The sequence below is a fragment of the Sus scrofa genome, chromosome X (assembly GCF_054392235.1).
Source record: "Sus scrofa isolate SSC_HxYL_T2T_F1_AM1 chromosome X, Sscrofa_HxYL_maternal_Yorkshire_Landrace_v2.0, whole genome shotgun sequence".
In the NCBI taxonomy this organism is placed as follows: domain Eukaryota; kingdom Metazoa; phylum Chordata; class Mammalia; order Artiodactyla; family Suidae; genus Sus; species Sus scrofa.
This window is the reverse complement of record NC_139401.1, coordinates 35,670,001-35,690,448: the sequence shown is the minus strand read 5'-3', so window position 1 is coordinate 35,690,448 and position 20,448 is coordinate 35,670,001. Positions and strand designations below refer to the sequence as shown.

Here is a 20,448-nt window from a genome sequence, read left to right as displayed (position 1 = left end):
GTTTGTAAATGCAGTGAGGATGACAGTATGTGTTGCTGTTCTCCCCAGAGATGAACAATTTTGTTCTAAAGGGAATATAGGAGTCTGGGCAAATTGCTTGCCCCTCCCCCAGGTCTACACTCTAGGGGTCATATTCTCCAGATTGACTCCAGTCATTTCTGTGAGCAACCAGGGCAGTTAATGGAGTAAAAACCTTCAAGAGGATATATAGACTCTCCCTCTAACTGTGGCCCCTAGAGAGCTCATGCTCTCTCATCAGAGTAAACTTGGTTTCTACCAATTCACCAACCACCCTCACTCAACTCCTACTCCTCCTTGGACTTTGGGTCACTTATTGCCCTACAGCCTCAGCTTCCCAGGATAGCTTATAAAAAATGAGAATTTGCTCTTTGTATGGCTTTTGCTGCCATTATTATTTTAAAGGTGGGATCAAAGCTTTTTCCAGCCCTCTATCTTGGAGCAGAAACCAGTAAAACCTATTTTTGGTCAGCCTATCACAACTTTGGAACTGCTTTGATATGACTTGTCAAACCAACACTAGTTGGCATAGACTGTTGCTGCTCAAACATGGCTCTCAGTGTGAACAGGATGGCTATAGTTCTCCAGGACAATATTGGGAAAAGGTAAGAACCAAACTTCAAAGCTCTTACCTACTCTCTGCTCTCATGCCTGTATAATATCATTCACACACAAGGCTGCTGCCAAGCCCCCATCTCACTTTACCACAGTCTTAGGTATGCTAAGGATTTTCTCTGCTTTTTGGTTAATTCCTTTGATCTAGGTTACTCTCTTCACTACTCCCCCTAAGATGTTGCTCCCCAAAGTGTGCTATGTGAATTAGCAGCACATTCATCAACTAAAAGCTTGTTGGAAATAAAGAATGTCAGGCCCCATCAAAACCTACTGAAACATAAAAATGGATTATCAAAATTTCCAAGTGATTTATATTCACACAACTGTCTGAAAAGTGATGGTCTAGGGTTGTTTTTTAGAGAGAGAATCAGCAGTCATCTGGTCCCCATTTGTCAGGAACCAGAAAAGTCAAGAGATGTTTCACAGGAGTTCCCGTCGTGGTGCAGTGGTTAACGAATCCGACTAGGAACCTTGAGGTTGCGGGTTCGGTCCCTGCCCTTGCTCAGTGGGTTAAGGATCCGGCGTTGCCGTGAGCTGTGGTGTAGGTTGCAGACGCGGCTTGGATCCCGTGTTGCTGTGGCTCTGGCGTAGGCCAGTGGCTACAGCTCCGATTTGACCCCTAGCCTGGGAACCTCCATATGCCGCGGGAACGGCCCAAGAAATAGCAAAAAGACAAAAAAAAAAAAAGAGAGAGATGTTTCACAGATTTTTAAAAATTTTAATTTGGAAGTTGTATTTTATCTGTTTTTTAGATTTCATCATTTTAAATATTCAGAAATATTAAAATATTCATAAAAATGCTGGTCCTACATGGAGAACAGACTTGTGGTTGCCAATAGGGAGGGAAAGGGAGCGGGAGAGACTGGGAATTTGGGGTTAATAGAAGCAAACGATTGCCTCTGGAATGCATAAGCAATGGGATCCTGCTGTATAGCACTGGGAACTAGGTCTGGTCACTTGTGATGGAGCATGATAACATGAGAAAAAAGAATGTATACATGTATGTGTGACTGGGTCACCTCGCTGTGCAGTAGAAAATTGACAGAACACTGTAAATCAGCTATAATGGAAAAAATAAAAATCATTATAAAAAATTGATGGTCCTGGAGTTCCTGTCGTGGCGCAGTGGTTAATAAATCCGACTAGGAACCATGAGGTTGCGGGTTCGATCCCTGCCCTTGCTCAGTGGGTTAACGATCCGGCGTTGCCGTGAGCTGTGGTGTAGGTTGCAGACGCGGCTTGGATCCCGTGTTGCTGTGGCTCTGGCGTAGGCCGGTGGCTACAGCTCCGATTCAACCCCTGGCCTGGGAACCTCCATATGCCGCGGGAGCGGCCCAAGAAATAGCAACAATAACAACAACAACAACAAAAAGACAAAAGACAAAAAAAAAAAAAAAAATTGATGGTCCTAAATAATATTACAAACTAGAGATACAGCTATTACACATAAAACTGAACCATTTCTGGAGTTACCGTCGTGGCTCAGCAGAAATGAATCTGACTAGCATCCATGAGGATGCAGGTTCAATCCCTGGCCTCACTCACTGGGTTAAGGATCCAGCATTGCCATAAGCTGTGGTGCAGGTCACAGACACGGCTTGGGTCTCACATTGCTGTGGCTATGGCATGGTCCAGCAGCTGTAGCTCCGATTCGACCCCTAGCCTGAGAACCTCCATATGCTTTGGGTGTGGCCCTTGAAAGACAAAACACACAAAAACACACACAAAAAACTGAACCATTTTATCCACTGAAGGAATAAATGCATTCACCTATTTTTATAAATATCATAAGTAATATATATTGTAGGTAACTATAATAGTATATTTTGCAACAGATTTATTAATAATTCACATATCATAAATTTCACCCAATTGTCCAGTCCACTGTTATTATTTTCAGAATTGTAATGATTATTGTTACTCTAAAATTGTAGAATATTTTACCAACACATAAATAAACCCTGAATCTATTAGCTATCAGTCACTTCCCATTTATTTCTTCCATTATCCCCTGTAAAAATCTAATTTCTGTCACTATGATTTATTTATTCTGAACATTTCATAGACACGAAACCATAAAATGCATGCTCTCTTCTGTTCTGGCTTCTTTCATTTAGCATAATGTTTTCAAGATTAAAGGCTGTAGCATATATAAGTGCTTCATTCCTTTTCATGGCTGAATAATATTCTACTTTATGAATATAACATATTTTGTTTATCCATTTATCAGTTTATGGGCATATGAGTTTTTTTACTTTTTGACTATTATAAATAATGCTTCTATAAACATTTATATAGGAGTTTTTGTGTGAACACTTTTAATTATTTTGAGTAGAATCCAATGAGTTTAATTGTTGGAACATATTGTTAATCTACTGTTAATACTGTGAAAAAGTTGCTAAGCTGTTTTCCAAAGTGGTTCCAGCATTTCACAATCTATCTAGCAATGTATTTGGTTCTAATTTCTACAAATCCTTGTCAATACTAGTTGTAACATGTCTTTTTTTTTCATAATTTTACTCACAGTATTTATCAAGTGCTATCCCACTGTAGTTTGGTTTTGCATTTCCCTAATGACTAATTACATAGAGCATCTTTTCATGTCATCAGCCATTTACTTATCTTCTAATCTTTAGAAATGTCTATTAAAAGCCTTTGCCCATTTTTAGTTGGATTTTTTGTTGTTGTTTTTCAGTTTTGAGTGGGTTTTTCAGGGGGTTTTTTGGTGGTGTTTGTTGGGTTTTTTGTTTTATTATTTATTTTTTGTTTGTTTTCGTCCACGGAGCACAGCAGCTTGATGTGGGATCTCAGTTCCCAGACCAGGGACTGAATCTGGGCTGCACCAGGAAAAGCACTTAATTCTAACCACTAGACCACCAAGGAACTCCACTTTAAGTGTTTTTTTTTATATTCTCAGTAAAGTCTCTGGCCAGATATCTGATTTTGCTATTTCTGTGTCCTTTGAAATTTTTATTTTGTTTTCCTTTTTATTCTACTAATATACCATTGAACATCTACTGGTATTATGAACTAGAGACTGGCACTTGCCATTTGTCTGTACAAGGACTGACTCATGAGCTGCTAACCTGCAACATCCCCTGAAAGAGTTCAGGATGGAGATCAGGAGGGAGGCATGCCATGGTCTGGGAAAACTGGCAGAACAGGTCTTCAGATAGATATTTTCAGGAGAAGATTTTATGTGTCCAATTCTTGCATCTCCCTGTTTCTAGAAAAAGCACTAAAACCCTTCATGGTGCTATTTGCTCCTCGTGACTAGCATCAACCTTCTGCAAAATGTGTGCTTGACTGCATGTACCTCCCCACTTCACTAAAATCCCATACATTTTGACCTTCCCCCTACCCCTCTGGAGTGGCTTTTCAGAACTATCTGAAATGCTGCCTTCCAGGCTATAGTCCTCATTTTGCCCCAAAGAAAACTTAACTCACAACTCTCACACGGTGCATTTTTTTTAAGCCAACAGTATTTATATGATAAACCAACCTTTCATTCCTGGAACATATCTCATCTGGTAATTTTGTTTAATTCTTTTAAAATGTTGCAGGATTTTGCTAGTATTTTTGAGGATTTTTGTGCCTATATTCATAACAAATAACACAGAACATTTTAAATTGCTTTTTAAAACACTTTGGAAACACAATGCGACATGCGCATTACTGCAGAAATAATCTTGCTTCTAAAGACAATTGAATTATTAGGATATGTGAACTCTAAATAAGATCAGCTGCATATAATAATTATAAGATCAGCCACATGAGATTGGTAAGATGTATGTATATAATACTTAGTAGAATCTCCATATAAATACATCATTAAACTAGAAAGTAAGTGAAGACTCCTGTGTACCAAGGTGATAATTATGATTAAAAATACAAGAAAGTGTAAGAAAACAATATTTAATGCAATAAAATAATTATAGGAGTTACATATAAGAGAAAAGACACAATAATATTATGCCAATATATTTTTAAATTCAAATGATACTCATTAATTTCATAAAACGAGTTATAAAATCTCACTCAGTGAAAAATGGAAAATAAAAAATAATCTTATTACAATTGGTACCACCTTACACCAGCCAGAACGGCCATCATCCAAAAGTCTACAAACAATAAGAGCTGGAGAGGGTGTGGAGAAAAAGAAATACTAGTACACGGTTGGTGGGATTGTAAATTGGTGCAACCACTGTGAAAAACAGGATGGAGAGTCCTCAGAAAACTAAAAATAGAACTACCATTTGATCCAACAATCCCACTCCTGGGCACCTATCCAGAGAAAACCATGACGTGCAAAGACACATGTACTCCGATGTTCATTGCAGCACTATTTTCAACAGCCAAAACATGGAAACAACCTAAATGTCCATCGACAGAGGAGTGGATCAAGAAGAGGTGGTATATATACACAATGCAATATTACTCAGCCATTAAAAGGAATGAAATACCAGCATTTTCAGCAACATGGATGGACCTAGAAACTATCATGCTAAGTGAAGTCAGCCATACAATGAGACACCAACATCAAATGCTTTCACTGACATGTGGAATCTGAAAAAAGGACAGACTGAACTTCTTTGCAGAACAGATGCTGACTCACAGGCATTGAAAAACTTTTGGTCTCTGGAGGAGACAGTTTGGGGGGTAGGGAGATGTGCTTGGGCTGTGGGATGGAAATCCTGTGAAATTGGATTGTTATGACCATTGTACAACTACAGATGTGATAAATTCTTCTAAGTAATAACAAAATTAAAAAATAAATTCTATTACTATAAAAAAAATTATTTAGTTATTGAAAATCATCCCTTTTAGAAATCAGAGGCCCAGATGATTTTACTAGCAAATTCTTACAAAATTTAAGAAACAAGCAATTTCACTATTATAGAAACTCTTAAAAAGAGGGACTCTTCTTTAAGTAACTAATGAGGTTTGTACAAAATTATAGCAAAAAAACTAAAATGTACAGAAAATACAAAGTTTCACTTACATAAAATCAAACAAAAAAATAAAATATCAGTAAACTAATTCTAGAAAGGTATTTTACAGACTCTTTTTGTACTTAATATTTTTTCATATGTTCAGAATTCATCTTTGGTACATGGTATATAGTACAAAGTTAACTTTACCTTAATTACAAAATGTCAGTCAACTGATCTAGCACTATTTACTGATGAAGTAAATATTATGGGTTTTGAAATGTTACATTCATATTAAATTCTACTATAAACTTTCAGCGTTCTGGGTCCCTATTATATTGAATGCAATTATGAGTATTTCAATGGTTTTTTGGTAATATTTTAATATTTCAATGGTTTTTTGTAATATTTTAATTATTGAATTTTTGGTCATATACTTTAACTTTTTCTACTTTTTTTTTTCCAATTTTTTTAAATTACAATACCTACCCTGGAAACCTAACAAGTGAAGAAACTATCTAATTTTAGAAGAACATGGTGTGGACAGGGTAAGAGGCTTTTATATTGTTACATATTAAAGTATAACAAAAGAAAATGTTAAAGCAAAAATATTAGAAACTGAAAATGCTGAGTACACAACACCATTAGCCACTAAGGGATGCAATTCACACCCAAATAAAACACCACCTAACACACACCTAATGGCTATGGTAAAAAGACAGTCACAAGTGGTGGTGAGGATGTGCACAAACTGGAACTTGCACATGTTGACAGTGGGAAAGTAAAATAAATAATTTATCATTTCTTACAGGCCCTAATAGTTCATTTCAGATGAAGTCATGTTGCAAGCATAATTCTTCATATATTCTATATGGTGATTTTGGTGAAAGAGAGAACAGCCCCAGAAATGTGAGAGCTTGCCCAGTATCAACTAGGCTAGGCTTTGGTACTGGTAGGAGCTGACCTGATACTCACAGCGAGGTCATGTTATTCTCTTACTGGACATAAAAAGTCTCCTCACAGAACACCAGTGGCATACAAGGTCACTTAGTGACTGTGATGAAGTGAGACAAAACAAGAGCATTTCACAACCTCGCCTAAGCACAGAACAAAAAAAGCTCATTGTCTAAGTTGCAAAACACCAAACATCCCCCTGTCCTGGCTAATATGAGTGACCACTGCTTCTTTACCAATTAAAGAATTACCCTCACTGCAGTCTTTTTCCACTAGATAAGATTTACTAAGTTACTCAATAACAGGAGTACCACTGTCCTTGACAACATACAGTCAAGGCAAATCCCTGTTTCCTTTGTTGGGCAGGTAGAAATTTTCTTCTATCCTTCTAGGTTCTTCTGACTCGCCTAAGAATTAAATTGACACGACACAGATTATCAGGAGAAAATCTAACAAAAGTTAACTTGTGTGTGTGTATATGGGAGAGACCCAGAAAACTGAGTAACTCACCAAAATGGGTGAAATTCTCACCTTAAATAGCATCCTGAGCCAAAGACAAAAGAGGATGTTGAGGGTGGGGTGAGTCAGTCTTGGGAGGTAACCAAGAAAAGCACAGTAAACAAAGACATGGTTTTTATGCATATTTAAGTTTTTTCCATTGATAAGCTTCTAGAAATTTGGTAATCTTCCTCCTTCTGGTACAGACAGGGCAAAAATCACGCAAAGGGAGATTTCCCTTACAAATGTAAATGTTTCTTACAAAAGTATAACACCTTCTTGGTTTTTAGAATTTTTCCCATGTCTTCTGTTCCTTAGAAAATAGCCAACCTACTTAAAATAATATTCCAAAGAGACACATTTTGGGGTGGCAAATTCCGCTCCTCTATGCTTTGAACCTTTCCCAGTTAACCCAGACAATACAGAAATCCTTCATAATATCCCTTACTGTGAGATACCCATGGTTCTCCATGATGTGTGGTCTCTCTGGTTGCAATGAACATTAAAAGGACTTTGTTTGAAACAAATTCATGGACATAGAGAACAGACTTGTGGTTGCCAAGGGGGAGGGAGTGGAATGGACTGGGAGTTTGGAGTTAGTAGAGGCAAACTATTGCATCTGGAGTGGATAAGCAATGAGGCCCTGCTGTATAGCACAGGGAACTATATCTAATCCCTTGTGATGGAACATGATGGAAGATAATATGAAAAAAAGAATGTATATATATATATGTATAACTGGGTCACTTTGCTGTACAGCAGAAATTGATAGAACATCATATCAACTATAATAAAAAAATTAAAAGAAAAGGGCTTTATTCAAGTAAATAATGGTCTCTTGCTGAAAGGCAATAACTTTGAGTAGGTATAAACATGAAAGAGAGAGAAAGAATGTCATCTAGCTGTGGCGCAATTTTTACACCCTCCATTTTCCCAAACACATGGTTATTGCTTTGGTTTGCCCTGACTTACTGAACCAAACTGCTAATCAATTGAGAATGGCTTAACTTTCTGTTCTCACATCTGTTTGACTGCTTGGCATTTCTCTGAATTTAGTGCTGAGCTTCACATTAATCATGAATTCTATATATTGACTGACATTCCCCAAATAAAACATTCTAGATATAACACTAAAATGTCAGATGATGGTATTTCTATTGTCTGTGTGCATTTCAATCTTGCAACAGTGATGATAAATATTAAAGGTGAAACATTACCAGATTGATTTGGATCTTCTGGAAAAAACAAAGTTCTTTGTAAATAATGTCTGCTTTCTGGTTTAATGAAGTTAAAAATTAGACACATTTGAAACAATCAATGCATACAAAATTAAGACCTTAACATCACATTAGTTTTAAGAAGAGACAGCATTATTAAAAGGCCAATACAATCTCCCAAACATGTAGTGAATATTGTTTAACAAATTATTACACAACAAATGAAATCAGGGCACCTTTAGATGGTATATAAAATAAAAGATAAATGTTGCCAAACATAACTCTGTTCTACTAAAGAGAATAAAAAACAGTATTTTTCATTCATAAGAACTAGAATTGTTACTTCATGAAAAAAATGTTGAAAAAGCATGAGTTAAATAAGACATTATTTTGTAGAACAAAGCTCCTTTGAAAACAGTTCAAAATGCTCCAATTTATGCGGAAGATGTGGTATATATACACAATGGAATACTACTCAGCCATAAAAAAGAATGACATAATGCCTTTTGCAGCAACATGGATGGAACTAGAGAATCTCATACTGAGTGAAATGAGTTAGAAAGACAAAGAAAAATACCATATGATATCACTTTTAACTGGAATCTAATATCCAGCACAAATGAACATCTCCACAGAAGAGAAAATCATGGACTTGGAGAATAGACTTGTGGCTGCCCAATGGGAGAGGGAGGGAGTGGGAGGGATTGGGAGCTTGGGCTTATCAGACACAACTTAGAATAGATTTACAAGGAGATCCTGCTGAGTAGCATTGAGAACTATGTCTAGATACTCATATTGCAACAGAACAAAGGGTGGGGGAAAAATGTATACATGTAAGGATAACTTGATCCCCTTGCTGTACAGCGGGAAAAAATGAATAAATAAATAAATAAATAAATAAATAAATAAATAAATAAGAACAATATACTGGGGGGGAAAAATGCTCCAATTTGGGGATCTTGTTAAAAGTGTAGTAAAATGAGAGTCTCTAGTCCTATCAGAAATTAAACTTTATGTTACAAAATGGCTGTTGCTGTTTTCAAAATCACCAAGTGATTATCAGATAATAACTTTTCAGTAGCAGTCAAATGCAGCAAGTGAAGTAAAGGGTTCAGAGGACTGACACGGACATACTTTATCAGCAGCATGATCCTCTGAAGAAAAGTCACTAAAGTGTGAAAAACGATTCATCAGTGAAAAACATTAACTAAAGTGTTAATGATAAAAGTGCTTTACAATATAAAGCATTACTGGGAATAGAAGGATGAGTATATAAGAGCAAACGTACCTCCGGGTAAAAACGTCTCCTATATACATGAGACAGGTGTCCACTTCTCACATGGAAAACGTTTTTTGACTTTATCAACACTTAGAACAAATCCTCACATGCTAGGAATTTTCAAAAGCAGGAAAGTTATCTTTTTTTTTTTTTTTAAACAGTGGCTCCCAGAAACTATGTGTAGTTAGCAAGAGAAATTTTCCCAAACTTTGAATGACTGTCTGGTACTGTGTACTCTTGGGCAAATTCATAGCAAGTTCACAGTTAAGACATCTCCATCTTCCCTCAGTGCTAAAATCAAGTATGCTACTCAAAAGCCTGAAGCTGTGGTGCACATGAATGCATGGACTTGCTGCTGTCAGACCAAATGCCTGTTTTAGCATAGCAGGCATCAGCTTAGCTATCTCTCATGATTCTCCAAGGCCAAAAGAATGAAGTCTTAAAACACAGTTGTGATATGCTCAAAGCATATCAAATGGCTGGGACTCTAGGCCAATTTATTTCAAATTTCCTACTTGCTGCTTTCCAATATGCCTTCCTGTAGCAAGAAGACAGCTCTCTTATTTGTCTTTCCCAGTTCAATCAATACAAATAAATTCTAATGATAGAGTGCAGCAAAGGAAATCATCAACAAAATGAAAAGGCAACCTACTGAATGGGAGAAAACAAATGCAAATCATGTAAGGGGCTAATATCAAAACACTTTTTTAAAACCCATATAACTTCATGGAAACAAACAAATAATCCACTTGAAGAATGGGCAGAAGATTTAAATAGAAATGTTTCCAAAGAAAGCATACTTATGGCCAGGAGGTACAGTAAAGATGCTCGGCATCATTAATCACCAGGGAAATGCAAATCAAAATCACAAATCAAAATCACAGTGAGATATGGCCTCATAGCTGTTGGAATGGCTATTATCAAAAAGACAAGAAGTAACATGCATTGACAAGTATGTGGAGAAAAGGGAAGCCTTGAGCACTAAGCGCACTATCAGTGGAAATGTAAATTGGTGCAACCATGATGGAAAACAGTATGGAGGTTCCTCAAAAAATCAAAGATACAGCTACCACATAATCCAGCAATCCCACTTATGGGTATTTATCTGAAGAAAAGAAAGACACTAATTTAAAAAGATATATGCACCCCTTGTTCACTGTAGCATTATTTATAATAGCCAAAGCATGGAAACAACCTAAATGCCCATAAGTAAATGAATGGATAAAGAAGATGTGGCATGCACATGTATGCGTACACACACACACAATGGAATACTATTCAGCCATATAAAGAGTGAAATCTTTCCATTTGCGACAACATGGATGGACCCTCAGGACATTATGCTAAGTAAAATATGTCAGACAGAGAAAGACAAACACCATCTGATCTCTCTTATATGTAGAAATTAAAACAACAACAACAAAAAGCAAGCTCACAGATACAGAAAACAGACTGGTGGTTACAAGAGGTAGGGGGTACAGGGGTGAAATAAATGGATGAACTATTTTTCATCTTGTTTTGTTTAAATAAACTGAATAAAAAAACTCTTAAAAATTCTAATAACAGAAATGTATCAGACCTTCCCTAACTTAACTGGAAATGCTGATAAAAAGACCTCAGCAGATATATAACATGCAAACAACCCGTCATGTTGGTTCCACTGCTAAACTCTCACAAATTTCTGAGAAATCCATAAACTAATAAAAATTATGTCTGTTGCCCCATCAGGCTGGTGAAGGACAGACTGGCCCTTAAGCTACCAACTAATCAGTTAACCAAAAAAATACATAAGCAAGGCCCACTATCTATTCTCTGTAATGGTTTCTCCTTCACAAATTTTTTTTTTGTGGGGGGCTTTTCAGGGCCACACCCATGGCATATGGAGGTTCCCAGGCTAGAGGTCAAATAGAAGCTGCAGCTGCTGGCCTACACCACAGCCACACAACGCCAGATCCGAGCTACATCTGCAACCTACACCACAGTGCACGGCAACGCCAGATCCTTAACCCACTGAGTGAGGCCAGGGATAGAACCTGCATCCTCATGGATACTCGGCAGATTCGTTTCTGCTGAGCCATGATGGGATCTCCATTCTCCCTCACTACTGAAGGATAATTTCACAGAGTATAAAATTCTAGGTCATTTTTTTCCCCTTATCAACACTTTATCACTCTAATCTCTTCCTGAATGCATGATTTCTGAGGTGCTGGATATAATTCTAATCTTTGATCTCTGTAGGTAAGCGGTTTTGCTACTTTGATTTCTTTCAAGATTTTTTTCTTTATTTTTAATTTTCTACAGTTTGAAATATAATATGCCAGGGTATAAAGTTTTGGGGGCATTTACCCCACTTGGTATTCTCTGAGCTTCCGGGATCTATGGTGTGATATCTGACATTAATTTGGGGAAACTCTCAGCCATTATTACATCAAAGGAATTGTTGTTTAACGAAGGGATTTCTTTTTTAAAAATATATAATTGGTGAATAAATACCATTCTATGAACAATTTAAAAGCACTAATATAAATTTTTTTTGATACTACAGCCTAATTGTTTCATACTTCAGAATGCATCAGAATCATACAGACAGTTTACTAAAGCCGATGGCTGAGCGTCACCCTCAGAGTTTCTTAATCAAAAGGTTCGAGGTATAGCCCTATCCGTCTATCTTCCACAGCACCAATGTGCCAAGATGTAGGCATGGTGAGACTTTACCAATGTAGTGGGGCTTAGCAGAGTAAGTGTCTATGTTGGAAGGTAAAAATATGGGGCGCCGGGTATAACTTTTTCTCCATTCAAATTCATCTAAATGAAATCCTAAGCTTATCCTCAGGGACCGCCACTGTTATTAACCCTGTAGACCTGTACCCAGGTCCATACTGAACATGTCAAGTGCCTCCTTCCACTTCAGCCATTCAACCTGATCCCTGAATTGGTACCGGAAAGTACGAACTAGTAAGCCAATAGATATTCAAGTGTTTGGACTAGGGTAGAGAAATATACAACACCTGAATGTGTCCCTTTATTCACTCATTCTTTTCATTCATTTATTTACTCAAACAATATTTGGTATCTGTTACTTTCCAGACACTCTTCTGAGACTATGGCTGCTAACAACAAAACACAAGACATTGTTCCTGTTAAGAAGCAAACATTCTACAGAAGGACGACGAGTATACACATTACTGGGGTTATAGACATTATTGAGAAAAATAGAGCCAGAAAGAAGAGGACTGAAGGATATGCTATTTTAGAGAGGGAATTGGGAAAGCTTCTCAAATAATGTGCTATGTAAGCAGGGTCTTGAGTGAAGTGGGAATAGGAATCATGAAGATAGGCAGGGAAATAAAGCTCCAAGCAGAGGGGATAGGAAGTGCAAGGGCTCTGCAAAGGCATTTAGTATTTTAAAAAGCAACAAATAGGACAGTGCCCATAATGCATTATTCTAAAAAATGCAGCAAACTCCTTGAAATTAGCTTGCACAAACCATTCTGGTAGTAAAAAGAGAACCGTAATAATTTTATAACAATTGAACTTATTAATTTCTAATATATGTACATATTTTATAATGCTCTGGTTAAAGTGTTACTCCTCAGTAATCAAACTACTTATTTACACCTTGCTTTTTACATTTCTGAATAGGCCAAACACATGTTTATAAGATGTGAATCTTATTAAATTGTAGTTTCAAGGCAAATTGTTCTGACATACTATTACCAGCATGTCAAATGGAAGGTAATGAAATATTCCATGTTTACTGTTCTCTAATACCAGTATACCAGTACATCAGTATATCTCTTTCAATCTTGATGTCACTCTGTTTACTAAAGTCATGCCTTTAAGTTAAGAGCAACTGCAACTCAAAGTCTCATTTTAAATCACACTCTTAATCATCCCCTAACTTCTAAAGTTTAAACTCTAAGGGTTCTATATAACAAATAAAATAAAGCCTATTCTGAACACAGCAGGTTGTTATGTACTTGGAAGAGGGGAGCTGAATGGAAGCCAAAGAAACAACCCACATACACGTGTGCTCTTCTCACTACAATCAATGTTTCTGATGAAGAAAAACATGCACAACTACACCAGTGAATTGAAACTTTTTCAAAGAACGTAGAGCTCTTATGGTAGAAACTTATAAAGCCTCATTCCTCAGGAGCAGAGCAAGGGAGTGCCCACCTGAACACTGGAGCAGGTATACCTACGATCACCCACTTGTCTTGGCCTTGGTATATGGACCTAATATGACCCACTCCCCAAAAAAATGTTCATGAAGCATTATCACAGTGATTTCCACCATGACAGTCACAATGACACGTAAAATGTTTTCTAGTCAATTATCACTTGATCTCAACTAATTACGAGGTTTCAACAGTGACACCTAAATTTAATACCTCACAGAGCTGCAAATGCCAGCAGTGTTATCAAGGTGATCTTTCACTTCTGGAGCTTATCTACATACTTTTTATCATTTATTCCTCAAAACAAACTGAAGAAGCATCTTTTATTATTTCCATTTTACATGTGTTGGGGCCCAGGGCAGGCTGCCCCCAAATGTGCCTCAATGGCATATTGATTATTGTGAATTCCAGTTCCTTAAGACACTGCCAATGCAAGAGGGGCACTTTGACCCTCCTGTCTCCCTGAAAGCAGGAAATACATCTCTCTTGTGAAAGGTGCTCTCCCTGCATCTGGAGGTAGAAGGATGCCCTTATCGCTAGGAACAGGGAATTGGGGCAGAGAAGCCTGTGTAAACCAACCTTGTTACTTCTTTAATTGCCTACTCCAAGCCCAAATTCTGCTTAGATTCTTCACTATTTAAGTGCTCAAAGCCCAAGTTTCTTTGTCCTATCAATTCCTCACAAATTTATTGTTTATTTGTCTAAAAAGTATAAAAGCTGCCTGCTTTGACTGCTTCTTGGGTACCGTTTCTATGAAACTTACGTGCACATGGTTAAAATTTGTTTCACTCCTGTTAATCTTTCTTGTGTTAATTTTATGATGAGAGCATCCACAAGAACTCAAGGCAGGTGGAGCGGGGAAACACTGCCCCCCGACACATGTAAGGTAACTGATCTTGTCCTATTTGTAGAACAGGGTAAATGCTATAGTCAGGTCTAGAAGCCATGGATTCTGGGTTTGGTTCTATGGCTCCTTCTATGTTGTCACACTACAATTTGTGAGAAATTAAAGAGAAACATTACTCACCTTTGTGACAGTTTTTCCAAATAACGTGTCGGGTATTCTCATAATTTGTGTTCATCCAACTAAGCAGAATCCTTTCAGGATTGGAATATATGTTGCTGGATGCAAAACAAGGATTAATTTTTGGTGAATTATGCATATGTATAGGGGGCAGATTTTTGGTGCTATATGGTGCAACCCTGGATAGTACCAGAACCTGAAATTTGGATAAAAGAGAGAAAGAGCTTTACTAAATCTGAATGGCAAAATAAAAATTAGTATTTAAAGAGTAAATTTTTAAAATCACAGGTAGATAAACAAACCAAGGCATCAGTACTTTCTGGTTAATTAAATTCATGTAAGAATAAAAGAACACATCAGGTGATCCCTTAATGCTCATTGTAAATTCCCAACTTCTTGCTTCTATAGCATCTAGTCTGTAAGTAACTATTTTAGGTAAGTTACAAAAAGAAGCTTATGACCTAGGGGTTTTGGTCACCAATTTCCAAAATGCATGTCCAGGGGTAGGGGGAAGGTTCCCTGCACCACCAAGCAGTTATCCAGCACCAGCTGGAAGTCCTACAGTTCAACTCAATTCGGATACTATCTCCACAGAAGTAGCACTAAATTGCACTGGTTAAGAGCTCTGTCCCACAAGATTGTCCTCCACTTCAGATGTCAATCGGAAGCTCAGGTTGCTACCTGGGCTTGTGAACAATAGGCTATCTGTTGCAGGTTCCAACAACCCTTCCTTGTGTTCAATTAATTTGTTAAGAGTAGCTCACAGGAATCAGGAAACCCTTTTACTCATGAGATTACTGGTATATTATGAAGAATATTAAAAGATAGGAATCAACAGCCAGATGAAGAGATACACAGGGTGAGGTCCCAAACAAAGGAACTTCTCTCTTCTTGGAGTTTGGTCCCAGAATGGGTTTCAGCATTCTGGCTGAAAGCTCCCTGAACTCTCTCCTTTTGGGTTTTATGAGGGCTTCAGTACATAGGCATAATTAATTAAATAATTGGATATTGGGGACTGATTCAACCTCCAGCCCCTCTCCCCTCCCAGGATATCATGGGTTGAGACTGAAAGTTCCAATCCTCTAACCACATGATTGCTTCCCCTGGCAGCCCCCATCCTTAGTGCTCGCCAAAGTCACCTCGTTACCATAATCCTAGTTGTGGTGGAAATGGGTTTGTTATGAATAAGAAAGCATCCACTTCACCTTTATGGCTCTGAAGGCATTTCAGGAACTGAGGACAAGAGACCAAATATTATAACAAAAGATTCTCCCATTGCTCTTTTCACCCAGGAAATCTCATAAAGTTTTGGGAACTGCAAGCTAGGGACTGTGTTTGAAGACCAAACATATAAGAATTATAAATCACAATATCACGTTACCTAACTAAAAAATTAACTCATTTGAGGACAGTTTTTTTCCCAAGTTATTTCATTAAAAATACAAGACTTTCAAATGCCTTTATTTGCCAGTTTAGGTAACTTATAAATACAAAATTTAAAAGATTAAAGTAATAAGTTGGAGTTCCTGTCGTGGCTCAGTGGTATCCTTATGGATACTGACTGGTACCCATAAGGACGCAGGTTCGATCCCTAGTCTCGCTCAGTGGGTTAAGGATCCGGCGTTGCTGTGAGCTGTGGTGCAGGCTGGCAGCTACAGCTCCGATTCAACCCTTTGCCTGGGAACTTCCATATACCATTAGAGTGGCCCTAAAAAGACAAAAGACAATAAAAGAAAAGTAATACGTTATCAAATCACAAGTCATTTTAATCATGATGTTTATTTGAGAAGTCTGTTTTTAAGATGACAAAAATATATACAGTTTTGTAATTTGGCATATTTTTACCCTGTATCATAAAATTTGGTACCTTTACATTACAATTCACTATATATGCACCACATATTCGATCACGAAGCTATGATCATAAAAATAATTAAGCAACACTAAGATTAAGTAAAGAAACCTGTGTGTGATCACTAGTATAGCACAGCAGAGAGCTATTCAAAAGTGCTGCTCTGCTAGCAAAGTGTTAGGTCACAAGCTGTTCATCCCTTCCGGAACCTACATCCATGCAGCAAGACTGTCTCAATGAAAGAGTCAGAGTATTTTGGTTACAGTACAGAACAAATGAGACAAGATTTACAAATGACCCCTGACTACGAATATGGATTTAATGATGGACCCACTTGGAGGATGGGTGTGACCCTTGAAACCGAGCGCACTCCTGGGCGCAAAAGCCTTTCTGTGTCCCCCATTTCTTGTTCTTAGGAAATGGGCCTCATTCAGTCACCATGACCCTCCCTGAGTTCCTAGGGACAGGTTCAGACAGTTGCTGATCAGGGAAGGGAGGAAAGGTCAAGCAACAATATAGCCTTGGGGCAGGATCCTGGTTCCTTTTCAAGGAATATACGTAATAATACAGGCATGTTATACACCTAAGAGAAAAGTTATATTCTTTATGCTTCTCCTAGAAATGAATGGTTTAAAACTGAACAGCTTAGAGTCCTTCCTTGCCCTTCTCTCTGACTTAATTGCATCCTAAACACAATCACCCGGAAGCTAATGATTAGGCATCCTGGGCCTAACTGCCTATGGGTTAAAGATTATTAGCATGTGATGTTTTTCAGGAACTTTCCTAGTTTGTTCTAATCTCTGATCAATATGCCCTTTTCGCAAGTACTGTTATTCTAGGCAATAACCCAGAAGACCACTGTCATGATCATACCGAGATCTCCTGTCTCCAGCTTTGATGACTAAGATCCCCCCCCAAAGAAAGAAGAATGCATCTTTGTCCCAATCCTGATTCCTATCTGAAAAACCTGTTTTTCTCCTTTTCACCATAAAGCTCCTCACAATTCTTTCTAATGGGGGAGGCACGGTCTTCAGGGCATTGGCCTGCTGTGACCCTCCTTTGCCTGGCAAAGCAATAAAGCTATTTTTCTCTCCTTTACCCAAAAATCTGTCTCTACATTTCAATTCAGGCAACAACTTTAACACAAGAAGAGTTACCACCCTTTGTACTTAGTTCTACAGCTTTGCTTCTCAAACTACTGGCAGTGAAAGACCTGTTAGTTTTCACTCTGCCACAAAATGCTAATTTTTGTAAAAGACTCTAAGGATAAACTCCAAGAACAATGAAATGAAGAATAATACATACAGAATCTAAGACTCCATCACAAGAAAACCCAAATCCTCTATGTGCAAGTGTTACCATTTTCTGCTTAACGTTCAGTCCACACGAAGTATTTTAAAGACCCAAAACAAAAATGACAAAATTGCTAATGACATATCTTTGGGGTTCTGTACTCACTTTCAGCATGTGGAAAGGCAGAGTTTTCCACACAAATAAGCAATTCTTAGACACCAGTAGGTGTCTACATTTCAACTTGATCCTGACCCTATCTACCAGGAGACAGCATCAGATTCCACAGGTTAAGGGCTTAGTCCTACAGACTGCTCCTCCATCACTTCTAATACCAATGATGAGCCGAGGCTGTTACCTATGCTTCTGACCTTCCAGCTATCCATTGGAGTTCCAATGACTCCCCTCCTTGGCAACTCAATTCAGATGCCAGCTGAACTGAGGATGCTGCTTTCACTTCTGACAAACTAGCTATAAATCAGAGGTTCCCACAAACTTCTCCTTGAGTTCGATTAATTTGTTAGAGCACCTCAGAGAAACATTTTGCTTACTAGATCACAAGCTTATTAGAAAAGGTTATGATTCACAAACAGCCAGATGGTAGAGGAGATGTTTAGTGTAAAGTTTGTGGGAAAGAGAGCTCCCATGCCCTCTCTGGGCTCACCATTCTCCCCATTCTCCATGTGTTCACCAACCCAGAAGCTCTCCAAATCCTGTCCTTTTGGGGGATTCATGGAGGCTTCATTACATAGGCATGACAGATTAAATCACTGGCCACTGGCAACTGATTCAATCTCCATCCCCTCTTCCCTCCTAGGAAGTCAGGGGGTGGGTATGAAAGTTTGAACCGTCTAATTCCATGGTTGGTTCCTCTGGTGACCAGCTCCCATCCTTAGGGGATCTAGCGACTGTCCAAAAGTCACCTCATTAACATAACAAAATATACCTTTATTACTCTCACCACTTAATAAATTCCAAGGGTTTTAGGAGCTCTGTGCCAGAAATGAGAATGAAGACCAAACTGATATTTCTTATTACAAATCGCACTATCACAGTATTTCATTACAGGTATTGAGCACTATCCAACCACTGTCATATGCACTTCCAGTTCCACATGACTTTCGCTATTTCATGTGGTTCACTGTTTTTCAATGACAGATTTTTAAAATTGTTATTTTAATCTATTGTGGCAATTGACACAGAAAAGAGATAATGTTCATCTTTTCATTGGCCAAAGAAAAACTCTCCATTTTCTTCGATAATTTAGATACTTTGATTTGTTCCAAAAAATCATCTTGAAGAGGCCCACACGCATCACCCTGAGGTGCTGCATGACTAGAAACCTGAAAGGACTTCAGACTGAAGAGTTCCCTGAAATAAATGGTCCGTGCCCAGCAGGTTTCATCTCTGTGGACACTTCTGATTCCAGTGTGGAGTGAGTGGGACACTAGACGTGATGAATTGAGTGATAAACCCTCCACTTTGCTGTTATTGTTCATTCTCTGTTTTACTTATCTCGAATACATACTTAAGGCTAAGTTAACATGTTGCTATGTGAAGATTAATGTATTTTACACTGTCGCTTGTCAAACCAAACCCTAGGCCATGCTGCTGGTGAAGAAGAGTAGGCCCAATATGACCACCTGTGCGAAAGATAAAAGTTCAGTATATTTTTGCCTACAGACTAGGGTAAATTAGGCATCAGCAGTCAGTTAGCAATGAGCTGAGTTTTCCCACAGTCCTTGTGACCAATGGAGGGAATTTTTCTTGAAGGATTTAAAGGACTTGTGTATCCTTAAATATGGCTATAAAATAGATTAAAAAAAATCATACCTACTATGGGTTCTTACTGTGCTACAGTACAGCTGAAAATCAGAGCACGTGCAGTAACAACTCACTTATCCAGATCTCAGCTTCCTTTGAAAACCTCATGCAGGCAAGCCAGCAAGCATATAATACACATGTAAATATTCTGAGTTATAATCTGTCACGTCCCAAAGTGTATGAGTTATCTTTCTTCCACTTAATTTATAAAAACCTGTTTGTCAGTGCATATTTGCTCTTATTTTACATAAAAACGTACTAAGCTTGGATATCTAGTTTCTTAGGCAACAAAAATATTACAAGTAATAGGAAAAGGAACTACTACAAGTAGGTGCATCGACAACAGTAATAAAAAGCAAGAGGATATAATCTTAGGACAAGTGAATAAACAAACAAACTACTAAAAAGCTAAAAAATAATCCAAGCATCTGAATACCATTTAGAGAAGAAATATTCCTGTGGTCACCACTCTACTGGATACTGAGGTGATAACAAATGTTTTAAACACAAACCATATTCTATTTAAGAGGAAAGAAGGTTTATATCTACTCCTTTATTCAATTATTATGCACTGAGTGCATAATACAAAGCCAGTTACTGTGCTTAGAAATAGCGACACAACAATGCAAGCTTTAATTAAAGTATATTTAGAAAGATATTCAACACTAAATGGCTGAATTTCAAAATATTAAAAAAAGATAAAGTATACAAATTAGAATTTTAAAATGCTGCCAAATTTAACTTCCAAAGTTTCCAAGGAGTAAG

General features: G+C 37.7%; 1 protein-coding gene across 1 annotated transcript in view; it reads right to left on the bottom strand.

Annotated features, from left to right (window-relative positions):
* Positions 1-20,448, bottom strand: part of CFAP47 (cilia and flagella associated protein 47) — a 560,199-nt gene that overhangs the window by 258,285 nt on the left and 281,466 nt on the right. Inside the window, exon 41 of the mRNA XM_021080094.2 lies at positions 14,721-14,913. Within this exon, the coding sequence (XP_020935753.2) occupies positions 14,721-14,913 (193 nt within the window). The remainder of the gene's footprint in view (positions 1-14,720; positions 14,914-20,448) is intronic.